The 17,030-nt window shown below is 38.9% G+C and overlaps 2 protein-coding genes across 4 annotated transcripts in view; one reads left to right on the top strand and one right to left on the bottom strand.

Moving 5' to 3' along the window:
- Nucleotides 1-2,032: 2,032 nt before the first annotated feature.
- Nucleotides 2,033-16,659, bottom strand: RMDN1 (regulator of microtubule dynamics 1). 2 transcript variants are annotated; one of them, XM_041464353.1, is made up of 10 exons: nucleotides 16,388-16,659; nucleotides 15,641-15,752; nucleotides 12,809-12,896; nucleotides 11,605-11,764; nucleotides 10,198-10,287; nucleotides 9,485-9,540; nucleotides 7,349-7,436; nucleotides 5,693-5,723; nucleotides 4,311-4,444; nucleotides 2,033-2,230 (listed from the first exon to the last, which is right to left on the bottom strand). In XM_041464353.1, exons 1-10 carry the CDS (start codon nucleotides 16,505-16,507, stop codon nucleotides 2,192-2,194), a joined length of 918 nt encoding a protein of 305 aa, XP_041320287.1. In that variant the 5' UTR covers nucleotides 16,508-16,659; the 3' UTR covers nucleotides 2,033-2,191. The 2 variants fall into 2 exon arrangements, with proteins under 2 accessions (XP_041320287.1, XP_041320288.1); XM_041464354.1 differs by lacking the exon at nucleotides 10,198-10,287.
- Nucleotides 16,654-17,030, top strand: part of CPNE3 (copine 3) — a 29,069-nt gene continuing 28,692 nt past the window's right edge. Inside the window, exon 1 of one of the 2 annotated variants that reach the window (XM_041464349.1) lies at nucleotides 16,654-16,754. The gene's annotated coding sequence lies outside the window, so the exon portion shown is untranslated. Of the gene's footprint in view, nucleotides 17,007-17,030 lie in introns of both variants that reach the window. The other variant, XM_041464350.1, reaches the window with a different exon arrangement.

Here is a 17,030-nt window from a genome sequence, read left to right as displayed (position 1 = left end):
GCGGGCTCAAACAGACTGCTGTCTTACATGAACTTTTCTGTAAGAGCTTCAAAAATTTCCACCACTTTGAGGGTTTTTCATACACCACCAAATATCTTTTGCAAAACCATTTTTATATAGCACTAAATTCATTTGAAGTGCAAATCCACATAAATTATCACTTATGCTGGTTAGAATGGAGGAAGTTTAAGAAGACAAACCAAGAAGGTCAAAGGCCAGGCACCAGGAGTGTGTGTGTCACTTGCCTAAAAGACAAGGAGGGCTAAATGTCACAGTTAATGAATTTGCACTAATGAATGACTTGGTGACCCACTACCAACTGCTGAATTTTGTGAATCTGTGAGTAACTGAATGAAATAAAAAAGACAGCACACCACAAGAATGTAGTTGTTTTATTGTTTTGGTAACTTCAGCTGTCTCATACCTGCAGTGGTTTTTCCTGGGGGTAAGGATTAGTAAGCATGAAAAAACCAAATCCAGTAGCTTTTTGTCCATGTGTATGATCTGTGAATTGATGTCAAGAGCCTGACTGAAAGAATGGCTCTGGAGGAAAAGAAAGCAAAATAATATACCTCTGTGCTTCTGTGTACAGTACTTGAATTTTCTGGGAATTCCAGTAAGACTTGTAATTTTTTCTTTTCCCACTTGAATTTCTCATACTTCACCTATACTTGGGGGAGTAAGTAAGGCAGCAATGGTTGGAGATCAGACCAGGGAACCAGGGAGGTAATACTACTTTAAGCTGTTGTATAGTTGATGGGTTTTGTTGTTTCCTTTCTTCCTGCAACTCAGCTGCTTTTCACTACACACTTCACAGCTATTACTTTGGCTATTCTTCCTTTGTGTAGCAGCAGAAAAGGCACCTAAGTAAAGATGCCTCTGCCACAAAGCTACTACAAGCGACGGTGCAGATGTTTTTGTGGAATATGAATGCAGAAAATTCTCTCAAACACTCTGAGAGAGAATTTCTCTCACCCACCCTGAGACACTGTAACATAGAGGACTCCATTATGTTGCTTTGCTAATAGAAAAATTTAATTACTTTATGGTAGTTGAGAAAATCCTGTTTTAAGTACCGTTTTGTGGCATCAGGCTTTAATTCAAGCCCCAGATTCTCTCTCAACTGTGAATTTTTACTGACTTAGCTCAGGCTTTGTTGCCAGTCTAACACTTTATGCTGTTCTTCATCTTCCTCCTTGAATTGCAATACCCTTTTCTAGTAAAGCAAACTCTAGGTATTTTCTAGTCAATTTTTTTTCTAGGCTGTTCTACTGAGAATACCACATGTTGGTATTGCCTACTATTTCTTCATTCTTTGGTCCATTTTTTCTCTTGGGTAACTGGAATATAGTTTGGCTGGACACCTAAGATTACTTTGTATTTCTGGTGAAAATTCCTGCCAACATAGTAGAAGTACCAAGAAGAAATTTTTATGTGTACAAACAGAAGTTCATATCCTTCCACAAGGAAGTTCCTTTCTAATGTACTGGGAGCGTGTATTCCTCCTGTTGTTACAGTCTAGGGTAAAGCGTGTGTGCCCAGCAAACGTTTACAGCCACTAAATCATCACAACGCTTCTCACTGCCCATGCTGACATCACCCATAAAGGGATTTTCTTAGATGTTCCCTACTTGCTCTTTTTTCCTTCATTTTTTATTTTAAACCACTACACATTCTGCAAAGTCAAACACTAGCATTTAAGAGAATTGGAATTCAGATGGTGCAGCCTTAATGATAAATCTGTAGGAGCATCTATTACTCTTAAAGGCCACTGAACTTCACAAGAAAACACTGTAGAAAAAACTGCAGGATTTTAATTATGTCGTTTAACCCTGTCCCTCCTTTCTTTAAACTTATGCTAGTCATGTTTCTTATTATTCCTCATAAATAACTTGTAGTTTAGAAGTGGAAAAAACTTAATTAAAAATCCAGACTATTACTCTCCCAGCCTTTTCTGTCTAACTATAGACCCTGCTTGTGAATGAAACCCCCTTCATTCCAATGTAAATGGACAGACAGGATCACATAATGAAACAGATCTTCCAGTTCAGATTTTAATAGAAATGAGAGGGAGACAGAAGGTCTGAGCTGTACTTATAGTAACAGCTTCAGTAAACTGAAGTAGTATTTGGGGCCTTTTTCCTATGCTGCTCAAACCTGAGCCACTGAATTTCCATTATCTTGTTTCTTCTTATATAGAATTAAGCAGCTCCAAAGCTTCTTTCTGTACCTGAAAGAAATAAATGTAAAGTAACAGTCCCAGGTAGTTACAGACTCTACTAGCAAAACTTCCCTCACAAGCAGCCAAATATTTCCCTGCAGTTGTGTAAATTCAGAACAGTCCTAGGATGAGTAATTTTTCTTCTGTAGTTCAGGATGTTCAATACGTGAAATATGAATAGGAATAAAACACTTAAGCCAGTGTCTTCAGTGTCATTCACTTACTACATAAATGAAGTTTCTTTGTGTTGAATACAGATACTAGTTCTTGATTTGCTGCAGTACAATAGGAGCTTGCAGGAAGTTGTCCTACCTCTGACCATACCCAACCAACCTAGGGATTTCAACACTCCAGACAGTGACTAAGAAGTGAGACCATTTCTGAGGCTCTGTTTGCCTAAGGTTTCTGGTTAAAATCTAATAAAATTTTAATATGATCTCTTAACATTCATATTAAAACACCCAACAACAAATCGAACAGCAAAAAAATCTCAACATCTCTCCTCTCTCCTCAAACCACAAAAAAACCTCCAACCCAACAATGGTAATGACATAGCAAGCCATGCAGACAGTGTAAGCCAGATACCTCTGAGTATCTGCAGAACAAATGTTCAAAAAACCTAGTTATGCTAAGACAAGAATTCAAATGTCTTTGCACAGGCCAGTTTCCTTCATAGTGGACTATCAAGTCTAATTCCCAATGAATTTTGCATTTTACACATTCACACAGAGAATGGAGAGAATGCTGCCTTTCTCAGTTCAGCAGCTCTGCACCCTTCTAAGAGATTAGTAAATAGATGTCTGTACCAGAAAGCCACAAGTAGCTGAAGCAGATCAGTGGTTTAACAACTTGGCTACTGCACAAAATTCACTCCTGACTATTCTTTAGGAACAATTCAAAAAGTAAGACAAGTTTCTTGGATCACTGGTTTCGTGTGTGCCTCCGGCTACTAGTAACTGTTAGAAGAACTGACCAGTTCCTTACACACCTGAGACCACTACTCCTTTAGGCTAATAAATTCTGAAATATTGTGAAAGGCATTGGAGGAATGTAAGACTTGTACTTCCACTGAAAGATATCACTAAAGGAACTCATTTTTGGAAGAAACAGTTTGACAAGGCTTACTATCAAATCTACAGAGGGTTCTGAAACACTGTTTGGTAGTGTTTTTTCTGAGGTATGAAATGCAAAATCCTACCGAAGTATTTCTTACATTGGACAGTCAGAGTGTTGTATGGACATTCAGAATGTGCATCTCAACTGCAGCTTAATGCTAAATGAAATAGAAGTCAATCAACCATAAAAAAATAAAATGGAAATGAGGCTTTGTTAGTCCTGATGCTAACAGTATTGTTTTTGAAAGGTAACTGCAATTGCTCTGGTTTATACTGAATGCATCATCACGTATGAACAAGTCTAATGGATTACCTCTCTTGGAAGTACTTTGAATGTTTAGGTAGGAAACAGATGCCTACCCTCCAAACCAGAATCCTGCATAGTTTCAAAGGGTCATTAAGTGACTCATGACATCTAGCACTGGGGATTTGCTGTCAAAGATACATTACCTTAATTTGTCTTATTCAGATCATCTGAATCTCTCCCTAGGGGCCTGGAAAGGACTGCAGTGTTAAGGTTTTGGTACATCTGGGGTTTTTTTCTTCCTTGTGTTCACATGATTGTGAGCTATTCCAAAATGTAATTCCTACCTTACCCATTCCAGGCATATGAAAGGTGATTCTGTGTTCACACAGAAACAGACTAGTGAGGTGCCTGTGTGAACTTCAGAAACACAACTAAGGTCGTTGTTGGCACTATGGAACTACCATGAAGAAGAAAGGATAACAGTTCTCTGCAATGAATAAAACAGAGTATTTCCAACTAAAATTTCCAGAGGTGGCTAGTAGCATACTACAATTTTTTGTATGTGATTCTGAGTTAACAGTGCTGAACTGTAAGCTGCCCTGAGTTAATTTTATAAAACATTCCACTGCGATGATGTCATGCATGTTGGATACAATCTATGATTGTTATATGATATATATGATAACATATAACATACGATATATGATCACAGTTCTTAACTTCTTACCTGTTTGTCCTCCTCTGTCTGTGCAGGATACTCCTTTGCTTTGCTTAACCACAGAAGAGCCATCTTCTTATTGTTTAACTTCAAGTATGTTTTCCCCAAAAAGAGCAAATTTTTGCTGTAGAAATTTGGATCAGCTGCATAGAGACAGGAGAAAAGCTTTATATGAGAATTAGTAGCATACTATACTTTACTTTGATACTTGTTTTAGAAAACATGGTTTGCCTTTGGATCAGAAGGAAGCAAATGTAAAACTTTCACTTGCTAGATTTTTTTTTTCTCATAAACAATTGTATTAATGAGCAGCTTGCTAGTTAATATACTAAATGACACTAGATTCCTCACAAAGAGCAAAGCAGTGAGCTTAATGCACAACAGCTTTGCTTTCAGGTTTTGGGTTTTTCTGGACCTAGTAGGCACGACAGGCAATGCAACCAGCTTAGCATGTATAGGCAAGGGAAAATAGGGCACATTTTCTAGCACATACAGATACCAGCTTAATTTTTGCTGCACAGAAGAAAACAAAACTATTTGCATCCACAGTGAACATTTTTTTCAGGAGAGATTTAAACCTTGCTTTTATAAAGCATCATTCATTATTAAAGACGAATCTTGCCTGCTGTTCATACTTACAGCACAGGCTTTCTCTACTGCTGGACTTAAAGTCAGGTTTCGAAACATATGGAGGTGTTTTGGAGGCAAATTATGAGATGAAGTTCACTGTTCAAGTTCACAGCTGCATTACCTGACACTCAGGAAGACACACTATGAGCCTTTCCTCTAATCTTCAATAATTTAACTATGTAAAATCTTTCATAGAACACTGTCTTCCCTTGTCTTCCTTTATCTTTCAGCTAGTGAATTTTGCTTATGGCTTCACTCCTGGAGAAATAACACATTCATCTTTTATTTTATATCATGTGTACAGTTTAACTGTCAGATTGGCGTAATACCTTCTGAAATAATAAAAACTCTGCTTTTTCTGTTTTCTGTTTAGAATACAGAGGACTATCAAACTCTAAAAAAATTCTGAAAAAATAACACAGAATTCCCTTTTTATTTATTCTGCTTCCCTGCACTCCTGTTGAATTCCTTAGGGAAGAGTACTTCATTCTCAGGAAGGTATAAATTTCACTTTAGTATTTACTCTGTCAACGTCTTCATGTTACACTGTAAGTGATGTATACTAGATGTGCAACATACTGACAAAATGTTGCAATGCAACAGCTCTGTGCTGACTGGCACAACACATTCATCACCTGATCATATACTGTTTTGGGTTTGGTGGCTGCATTTATACTAAGGTAATACTGACAGCTAGAGGTTTACTGGAAGTCATCAATCCTAAAAGATATTTTTCAGTGCAAATGAGCCACAGGTTTTACCTTCTTCTGCCATGTGGAAGTAACGAAGAGCCTGTAAAAGACAAAGTTGTATTCTTTAAAGTGGAGAATAAACTCAACACAATAATCAAGCAAAAGTCTTATGCACATATCTGAAAAAGGAATTCCCGTCCATGATATTATTTTTGTTAATTCAGCATGCTACTGATGTCCAATTAGATGTGACATCATCTCAAAAGAACTAGTACTTACCCCACTATCCCCCTACCACTTTTTCCGTAAGTGTAGTACCTCCTATTTGTTCCTATCAAACTGAATTGTTTGATAGGAACAAATAGGATTGGACTGGATTGTTTGACTGTTTTTCCAATTCAACTTGTCAAGATAAATTTTGAATTTTGTTTGTATTATCCAGCACATCTGCAGTTTTCCCCATCTATTTCTCATGCATAAATTTAATAGATGAATAAAAATCTTATGATTTAGGTAATTAATAAATATTTGAGAGAGAACTGACTTCCACACAGCACCAGTCCATAACCTCTTTTACATAAGGCTAAACATCGATGATATCCACACATTTTCAATAAGCTTCCCATCCAGCACATAGAAAATTTCAGTCCATACCTACCTCTCCCTAATGGTAGGAGGGGGAGGGAAAAAGCTCTCACAGAACTTGAAAGTATGGGTTTATCTATAAAACAGTATTTGTATTGCAACTGCAGAAATCTTACCAGTACAAGTTTGCTTCTTCAGCGAGTTTAAGTGCTACAGAACTGAATACTGGGACTGGCATTATTCTGGCAGCATTTGAAATCCTGGCTGACACTTTCTATTCTTCTGAGAGTGGTTTTTCAGGAAAACTTACAAGCTTGACATTCCATTAAAGAGTTTTATTTATTTTTCGAACAGCTCTTAATTTTTTGTTTTCTGTGTAACAGCAAGCAGCCTGCCCCCCCCCCCCCCCCCCCCCCCCCCCCCCCACCACGCCACTCCACCTGCATGTTCCAAACAAACAAAGATTAGAACAGCTGCACCAAACGTTTCTATTACCAATTTAATTGTCAAGCTTCTATATATGTACGGGTGTTTAAATAAGATGCACACTGGTTTAGACACACTATTTCAAAGGATTAACATCTGGATAGTATGTTTTAGGGTGTATGACAGCAGGAATCTTCACAGGAAAGAGGAACAAAAGTACTTTCAATTGAAAAAAACCCACACTATATGTGGCCAGAGAATTAAAGGGTATTTGTTCATCTTAAGTAACAAAGTGAGCTGTTGCTTTTAGCATTTAATATAAGGGGACAAATTCTATTAACTAGCAAATAGGTACATGGCATAACACCACCATATAAATCATCAGCACTGGACTAGTACAGATAGTTATCTGCAACAGACCACAACAGTAAGTACAAGCTAAGTTACATATAGTTTATTATTTTCTCATGCAAAAAGTACCAAAATAATTTACACTATTCTGTGTGTGTGTGCTACAGCTGAAGAAAATTAAAGGTTTTTATGTTTTTAGATACCTATCACTCTCATGTTCTCATTTTATTATTGACAGTTGTAAACCCATAACTCCACGCTTATTCTGTAATCAGAGGTCAGCTTTGTCAGGAAAATAAGTACAAAATGTATCATCAGCTTTGGGGGGGGAATAACAATCTATGAAATATTTTCATACTGTACCTCTTGGAAAGTGGAAGTTGGTGGTGTGGCAAACAGTGTTGCAGCTATTTTTCTTTGGTACCATGGCATCTCAGCAAAAGAGTAACACCTGAAGGAAAAAGAAATATTTATATCTACCCTTCACATTTCACTTGTTTTCAAGCAAAAGTCGCAGAATTGTTGTTGGACATAAAAACTGGACGTCGTAATTGTTGATTCCAAGAGTCAAAACTGCAGACACACTGCAAGTTCTATAAGCATGTTCTTAACACCTGTAAACAAAAATAGCAAGATGTCTGAAGCTGCTACTAAAGAAGTTTTGGTGTGTGCTTTACTGGGAACTAACTATGTTAGCTAACACTGGGACAATTACTAAGCATGAGACAGATTTTGAGCTTGAATGATTTTAATGATTTATGTGTATTTTGTTCTAATGTATTTGCAAAAGCAACACAACTGAATAATATCAGTGCCTTACCTCAACACTACCTTGCTTTTCTCAATTATTAATATAAAGTAGATCTGCAGTACATTCCTGAGACTCTGATCTATAAGAATGAAAATAAATTCAAGAATCAAACCACTGTGCTCTAGGCTAAGCCATGCTATGCTGGTTTTCTATCTACTAAATAACACAGGTGATCAATCAGTCACCTATCTTATTGGTGCTGAAAAGACTGAACATTTTTATTGAAGCATTTCATGTGCGCAGAACATTCTGGGTGCAAACATTAAACAATGATATTCACTTTAGCAGCCTCCCACAATGAGATTACAATTGTTATTCACTGTGTAAAAGAGAGAATTCTAGAGGAGGTGAAAAATTAGTAACTGTAAATGTTTGGAGGAGAGGCAGGCAAGACATGGAATACACCGCTGGAGTTGAAATTCTGTCATTAGATGTGCCTTATCAGATAAAGATTTAGTCCAGAACAGATTAGAAAAAGAAAAGAGAAAAATACTCAAGAACTAGCTGATACTAAATGCCAGATCAAGATGGCTCTGGAATTCTGTAATGAGTACATTGAAATATATAACATGGGAATATTTTAGAGCCAAAAGCAGTATTAATGAACATTTCTGATAATATTTTCCAATTTTCCTTAGGAAGAATGTCTGAAGTACTTTCCAGAAGAAGCTTCCTATCTCAAAGCGGACTTTGAGGCTTATTCAGTTGGTAGCATATACTTCTGCTTAAAAATCTGGACTATTGCAATTGTTAGACCATGTGGGAATGAATGGTGGATGCCAAAGTTTCTGAACTAGTAAAAAACTTTGGAGCATTTATCATTCTCATTTTCTTTGATACTCAGGATCCAAAAAAACCATAGAAAAATTCTCTGTGGGTTTTAGTATTTTTTAAAGCTGATAATACACTGCCTTTCTTTATTTCCAATCTCTCAATCTTACAACAGAGATCTCCAGTAAAATAACATAACACCTTTAGCCTTTTCAGACAAATAACCTAAAATGCTGTCTGGAGTCTCTCACTAACACATAAATGATATTGCTTTCCATCAGACCACTTGCATAGAATACCCTGGTTAGTATGGAAAGTTCTATTTCCAGTCCATTTGCCTGCTATGTAACAGTAATTCTTAGTATCATTTTCACTGAGCAGTAAATTAAATTTCAATGGTTTCTGGTTAATACATATGCATTTATAAGCTCCCTTTATTTAATGTAACTTTTAAAATACTGTATCCTGACAGACAGTAACAAAAATATTTTCAGAACACATCTCATTTTTGATAGCTTTTCAGGGACTGTATTAAGTTGCAGCCATCAGTGTAAAGTCAGTGCTGAGTTTTGACTCCATTCATATTCCAGAAAAAAATGAGCCACTACTTGCTATCACTGCTGCCCACTATGGATTCCATGAAGCAAACTTAACATCTGCAAAAGGAGTTTTTAACAGTTCCATACAATTAAATTAAATGAACAATTATTTTTAATCTTGTACAACTGCATAAGCATTAATAGCTAGACTTTTTCAAAGCATTATGTCCTATATCTGTTCAACATGTTTTCGTGCTTGCATGAATTACAAGTACATTCTAAATTATTCCAAGCAGTTCTGTAATTAATGCAAGATATTTTATACTCTTGCATTTTTCTGTGCCATGTGCTTACTTTAGTTTAAAAATACATTCTTACCAAATCCCTATAAGATGAATTGTTGTAGCATCTTTTGGATTCAGTTCAATGGCTCTCTGGTGCAGGAAGAAAAAAACCACAATATGTAAAGAAGTTATTCTGACACATGGATTAAAATACATTTAAAAATAGACTTGTTATCCTACTGTTAATTAAACCAGACAGGTGGTGTGTAGAATTTCAAGGCAACACACTACTTGTTCAGTGCACAACTTAATTAGCTCACCTCTAAAAGTCTGATGACACTGACAGATATATAAGCACATCTCTTTAGTAGGTTATTAAATGTTGCGTTTGAGACTTGGCATGTTAAGATTTTGATATTATCTCTGGTGATACAAAATTAGTAGTGCTTCATCTTCTCCAGTATTTGTCCTTTACTGTTATATAATCCACAGTTAAAAGGACAGCCACACTGCCATTTCTCACTATCACAGTTACAGCTGATCTAGTCCTAAGAGGTGTCTAAAGCACTTCAGCTATTTCAAGACTCCCTTCTAAAGTGACTTAGTTTACTGCAGGAGACAATATACTCTGTGTTTCTGGGGCATTTCTGGAGCATGTGTCACAGTAACCCAAAAAACAAACCCAGTGCTACTAGGAAGTCTGAACAGAAGTATACTTTTAATATTTCACCAAAAATTAGTTACCAGCTGTCACACAATCTACATACTGGACACAATAATCTTGTCATATGCAAAAAACTGCATTACCTGGAAATGCTCTTTGATGATAATAGCATTTCCAATTTTAGTCTTGATTCCTTCATAGTCCCCAACATCACTGAGGCAAATTCCATACCACTGTAATTCAAATAAAAAATCCCATTTAATACAGTATATTAACAGTACATTTTAAAAAACTTGCAACCAGAACAGCCGCCACCACCGCAAACAGCCACAAGCAGTGTTGCGGTTTGTGTTTATTTCATTAAGTTATTGTTAAATGGTTCATTCCGTTATCCCCTCACGTTTTCCTCAAGTTGGTTTTCCCCTAAGTTGTACCCTCCCTTAAAGCTGTCCCTCGAGCTATTCCCCTCCCTTTGTTCTAGTCCCTTCCCTGCCTGTCAAGGCAACCCTGCCCTTTTTTCCTAAATGTTCCCTGCCACTCACCCCCTGGGCCAATCCCTGATTGAAACACCCACTTAGAAATCCCCTAATCCAGGATGCCCCATTGGCCCATTGACCTTCCCCCTCTCCTCCCCCTATCCTGATTGGTCCCACAGTGTTTATGTAATCCCCTCACTCCTCCCCTGAGGATTCCCTATTGGTTAGCTGTTTGTATCTGCCCATGACTTGTATCTGCAAATAAACGCCTGGCATAGGTGGGTGAGGTGCTCTTTTTGTCCCACTCCCTCCACTTGGAATAAACGCTCCCTCCACCAGTGGAACCTCAAGACAAAGAGCCTTCTGCTTCCTCTGGTCCCTGCCGTGCACTGTAGAGCTTGCAGCTCTTTAGGTTCAGCTGTGGGCAAACCCCAGTCCCCAGCTGTTCCCCACTCCTGTCGTGGCTACCGGAGCGTACAGAGCTAGCCTGGGTTCTGGTAGGCTTTGGCAAAGCAGTAAGTATTTGTTGTGAACAGCTCGATCAACATCAGAGCAAGCTACTGGTCTACATGTGTAAAGGGAATCAATGTCCTCTCCTGATCCAAGACACCAAGGCAAATGACTACATTTTGCTACCTCTTTGCCTGTGAGAAGCAGCACACAAAAAGAAAAAAAAAAAAAAAAGAAAAACGGGCAGAAGGCAGCCAGGGCCTGAAATATTTCCAGTGAAACTCTACAGAGCCCAGAAAAGACATGCTGAATTGGGACGTACAACATTTTTAAGGTGACATCGGGGCAGGAGGAGCTGATTACATCAGCTGTTATCACCCTGATCAGTCACTTCTTTCCATGGTCCTGCACACACTGAATATTTCTGCTTCCCTAGAGGGAGTTTACCTGGAAAAGTCTGAACTCAGATCTTCCAAAAACTTTAGGAAGAATTAGAAGTCTCATTCTTTCTCAACTGAAAAGTTAAATTACGCGGAAGGTTCTTAAAACAGCACAATGGCATTTGTTCTGTTTTCTGTAAGCAGAAATCAACAAACAAGATTTCAGTTATTTTGCATGGCTCACCTTGTGTGCTGCAAAATTTGATTCATTTTTTTCAAGAGCCTTTTTTGCATACTCCAGGGAGTCATATGTCAGTTGTTTCTTCTCCTCTGCAGAAGTACTACCGAGCTGAGCCAGATCCCGTGATGACCGTGCCAGCCGCCATAACAACTCTGCATCATCACTGGTTAGGAACAGAAACAGATGTTTTAAAGCCATCAGGGAAACAAAGCAAAAAAGAAGTCTTTTAAAGTATATCTGAAGTGGGTGATAGGACAATAGTGAATCATCTATCATGCTATGTTATGTAAAACTCCAAGGTAACAAACAGCAAATGAAAGCCCACTATTATAGACTGTTTGACAATACCTTTGTTCTGCCAATCTGGTCTGCAAAGCAAACACATCTGCAGGAAAGGTTTTTGTTTTTGCAAAAAAAAGACAGAGATTTAAGAAACCCCAATGGTACCACTCAAAACAGCAGAAGGAAAAGGAGAGGTATTCTCTTCTTAGCTAGATGGTATTTTTTCCAGCACTCTGCTGATTTGCATTAACGTTTACTTGGAATGCTTAAATTATTATGCCTTGTTTTTTTCTCTAATTGTACTTAAATTATTAAATTCTTCCTAGAAAACACAATGAAAAAAACACAGTGAAAAAAACACAGTGAAAAAAACACAGTGAAAAAAAACACAGTGAAAAAAACACAGTGAAAAAAACACAGTGAAAAAAACACAGTGAAAAAAACACAGATTAGCCATACCACCAGCACATAAACCTGTACATTTATGTATTTATTGATATCATTTTATCAAATGGTGTATTGTACGTTACATTCAAGCTTAAGGATCTTAAGTTTCATTTTGTTAACATACTGCTTTGGAACACTGCTTACACTTCATTATACTTTAGGTAACTACCACTGGCTTACTAATTTAATAGAGACTTTATAGTCTTTCAGAATGTTGCACTGTATTTTAAGGGATTCTGAGAATAATAAAACAAACAACCATGACTGAAAAACGAGGGTTAACCCTCACCTACAACTATCAGCTCTTTCTTTATTCATTTTTCCATTAGGAGGAAAAATATCATGAGTCCTTATTTCCTACTTACATAAGGGTGAAAAATAGGTTCTCCAGCATTCCACAATGAGAATATCAGTTGAAAAACTGATACAGAAGAGCACAAAAAAGAAGCCACAGTAATGTCCCAAGGCAATGAAGTACCTGTTTTTATGCTGAACCAGCAACCGATACAGCTTTTCAGTTTCTCCACTCCCATACAGGTAGTCTGCTTGTTCTATCACATCTTCCACTTATGAAGGAATTAAAATTGTGGAAACAGAAGAACAAATGATAGTTAATTAAGACATTATCACCAAAACATTCTAGAGCAAGACAACCTAGCTGAAAATGATGCAGCTCATTTTTAGGCCATCATTTCAAACTTACAAGCATAGCAAGATTGAGTAAGCAACATGTACAATGCACAACAAAGATGACAACTGGTGCCTCTCCAGTGAGGCTACAACAGCTTTCAGCATGACAGCTTTGGTTGATGGCCAGATTTAACATCCCAAGGTGTCTTTCTCAGTGCATCAGACTACTAGAAATAAGTTATTTTTTAACTTGTGAAAATGGCAGAAAAGAAAGAAAAGTATGAAAAATAGATGAGAGCAAGTGCAGTACAGAGTTGAGATATGTAAAGAATTTAAATCTTACAGTAACAATGAAACAACTTTAAAAAATATGGTTCATTCTCAGTATGGTTCCAGAGTTTAGCCAGAACATTACTGCAGTTTGAGTGGGTCCCATTATTTACTCACAAGCCAAAACAAAATATTGCTTAAGGGGTTTCTAACTGAAGTCCTTAGGATTTTCCCAAATACAACCCCAAAAAAGACAATCTACCAAAACTCCTGTGTGTTCAAGATACTAAAAGCAAAAATAATTTTTAAAATCAGAATTGACTTTCTAGAATATCAGTTTATGAACTAAGTACCATTATTCTTATGCTTTATTTTTCTAGAAAAGACTCTGAAACACAAGAGTGGGGGGGGGAATATAATTTCCACAACTGGATTAATATAATGACAAATAATATATAAATAAATATAGTACTTGGAACAGCATACAGGAAACAGAATTATCAAACACCACACTATAGAGGATTATAGTATGAAAAATTAGAAGGATTAGAATTAGAAGGAAAATTACCCAAAGGGAAGCAGATGGGTAATTTTGTTGATGTATGTAACTGTACAGCAGAACAAACTTCAAGTTTATTCTTCTGCGATTAGAATTAGAAGGAAAAATACCCAAAGGGAAGCAGATGGGTAATTATATGTAACTGTTTGTTCTGTAAGCAGGACAAACTTCAAGTTTATTCTTCTGCCAACATCAAAGCATTAAAAAGATATCTTTGAAGTCAAAAGCCTTGTCTAATTTTTTACAGACCTTTTACCTATGCTTATGGTCTCTTTGGTATTACTCCTGGGTCCATGACCAAACTTAGAAGTCAAAACATAAGCTCTAACCCCTTTCATAAAAATTAATCATGTTTTCCTTTTTCAAATTACCTACTAAATATGGCAGCCATATTTAAAGTCAGCACAGTTTTCTTGACAGAAAAAGCAAAACATTGAAGGCTGCTGAACACAGAAGCCTCCTCTTCAGTTTAAAAGATCCTAGAATACAAATCAATGCATTCTGGATAATTTTTAACCTTGCTGTCTCTAAATGTCTTCTTTCAACCTTTTCAAAGATAAGATAATGGTTTATATGGACTTTGAATTTTAGCATCCCAAATGAGCTTCATGGTGATCTTCACTAAACAGGTAGGTTTGCTTGCTGACCTGAACACTACTAACATATCTAATGACTAAATGCTCAGAACTCAAAACTTCTGAATGCATTTCCCACAAGGTGTTTTATGCAAATTATTATACTTTTATTACTTTAGAGTATTTTTCAGGTATTTCTATTTTACCCTTATTTTCACCATATTTATTACACATCTTGTATAGAAAGCCCATTAGCATTGCTTTTCTTGGCAATGTAAATGTCAGATTCACGTGGGAGCACTGAATAGACCAACTAAGCAGTGTTATTTATTTATGTTCCTCATGAGAAATGATGAATTCTTTATTCCTCATTATTATTTCTTAATTGTGTAGAGTAGCTATTTCAAATCTACTCACTGATACTCCTTCTGCACATGAAACAGCTCCTTGTCCATTCAAAAATTTTTATTTATACCTGCATAAACATCTAAGATCTTCCTCTTTTTAAGACACAGGGAAACAGGTGACCTGAACTGGCTACTACCTCAGCTATGCAGTGAGCACGCATTCAGTTTAGGCTCATTCTCCTTTCAGCCAGGCTTACTCTGAAATTCCTTATTTAGACAGACAAGTTTTAAGTCTGCAACAATATCCCCTTTTAAGATATTGTTACTGTCCTTCCCACGGTGAATCTATTCTTACTCAAAGGATACAAAAAAACATTTTACCACTTGTTAAATTGTTTTCTAGTAGGTAAAGCAAGACTTTGCTTCCCGCTTTTTAGTGTCAGAGAGATAGAAGACATTTCTCAATTTTACAAGAAGAGCCATCTTGGTGTTGCTCAACTAGATTAAACAGAAATCATAGAGTATTCATACTGAAAACCTGAACTAGCTAAATTTTCTAGAAATAGATTAAGTTTTGGTCTGCATTCCTAACAGACCCATATCTTTTCAAAAAGAGTTAAAGTAAGAGTAAATAAGAGTAATTAAAGATTGGGCAACAAATTAGTTATTAACCACCTTGTGCAAGTGTTCTGTCCCTGACAGGATGAGCTACTAATCTGCTTTCAGTTATACCTGAAATAATCACTTGTTGAAGTGCTACCACATAACCCATAACCAATTCATAAGCATCCTGTCATGAATTGACACTGCATGCAGTCCTAATGGAAAAAATCAAAAGCATGACACAATTTTCTTCTACAATTCTGGTACAAAAAATTTTAAGTCTCACATCAGAATAACCAAAATGCTTCAAAATTTGAAAATATTACCTTTGAAGCTTGCATGAACCTCAGCAAAGCCAGAAATCAGCTTATGAGCTTCATAAACCAAAAAGGACCCTGTTGAAAGCACAACTCCTCTCTGAAGGCTTTTTCTAAGCACCTGTGTAGGATCATAAGATAGGTATTAATGACCACTCTGAGTTTAAAAAGGTTTTTCTTATCTGTATCACGGGTTATATTTCAGATTCTGAGCAATAAAACCCTTAAAAATGTTAAAAAAATCCTCATAAAACAAAATACCACTTCACAAAGCGAGGATTTGAAGTATATTCAACAGAAGTTCACGATTACGCCTGAAAACACCAACAGAGCACCAGACTGGACATAAACCGTAAGTACGAAGCAAACACAAGTTTTGAAGCAAAAATCAAATGCGTACTGTTCAAACGAGCCCAGGGCTGTTTTCGCACAAACAAACAAACAAACAAACCAGTCCCTCGCTACGCCCCGCGGTTCTCCCGCCTCCCTCATGCCGGCGGAGCGGCTCCGCGGGGGCGAGCGGCGGCCACACCCGCGGGAATCGGAGTGAATGAGGTTGGAAGAGGCCTCTGAGATCACCAAGTCCCACCTATGACCGAACCCCACCGCGTCAAACACAGCACGGCACGAAGCGCCACGTCCAGTCTTCCCTTAAACACCTCCAGGCTCGGTGACTCCCCAGCCCCCCCGGACAGCGCATTCCAAGTAGTCCCTGGAAGCGGCCGCGCTTCCCGCAGCGAGCGGCACCCTGGCTACCTGAATCCCCAGCCGCCCCCGGCCGCAGGGGCCGCCCATCGCCTCTCGCCGGAGCGCTGTCCCCAGGCCGGCGTGGCCGCGGCGGAAGGGCCGCGCCAGCGCCGCCATGAGCGCCGCCATCGCCGCAGCCAGCACCGCCCCCCGCCTGCGGAGGAGCCGCTCCGCCCCGCGGCCCTGCCCGGGCTCGGGGGCACACAAGGGCAAGGGCCGCCCGGCCGGCCGGGCATCCTGCCGTGCCGCGGGCCGGACATTGCGCGGCCGGGCCCGGAGCGCGCACGGGAGCTCTGCGCCTGCGCCCCGGGGCGGGGCGTGTCCGGCTGCGCGGGTGTGGCCGCCGCGGGTCGGGGGTCCGGAGGTCGCGCTGCAGGTGAGGGTGGGGCCCGGCCGTGCCGCTGGGGCCGCCGTGTCCCGCGGGGCTTGAGCTCGTGGCTGCTCTGCCTCGTGCAGTGGGAGCCGTGCGGGGCTGGGGCAGGGCTCCGGGTGGCTGCTGTCCCACCACTTCCTCGCGTAAACGCCCCCGCAGCTGCGGCCCCGCTTCCTGCGGCGGGACGCGGAGCGCGCTGCCAGCTGCGGCTGCTGCGGGCATCGAGGAATCGCTGCCCCATCCGCCGTCCCGCAGGTAGTGGAACTCGGTGAAGTTAAA

This window comes from Pyrgilauda ruficollis, unplaced genomic scaffold (assembly GCF_017590135.1).
Source record: "Pyrgilauda ruficollis isolate IOZ18807 unplaced genomic scaffold, ASM1759013v1 scaffold18, whole genome shotgun sequence".
NCBI lineage: Eukaryota > Metazoa > Chordata > Aves > Passeriformes > Passeridae > Pyrgilauda > Pyrgilauda ruficollis.
The sequence above is the reverse complement of the archived record's forward strand: the minus strand, read 5'-3'. Positions and strand labels throughout refer to the sequence as shown.

Bases quoted from the DNA above. Each gene is read 5' to 3' on its own strand.
- RMDN1 (XM_041464353.1), bottom strand. From the start codon at position 16,507: ATGGCGGCGCTCATGGCGGCGCTGGCGCGGCCCTTCCGCCGCGGCCAC. The intron at 11,765-12,808 runs GTACTTCATTGC...GTTCCTAACCAG, and splicing joins CTGGTTCAGCATAAAAACAG to TGATGATGCAGAGTTGTTAT. The intron at 9,541-10,197 runs GTAATGCAGTTT...TTCCTGCACCAG, and splicing joins TCATCAAAGAGCATTTCCAG to AGAGCCATTGAACTGAATCC.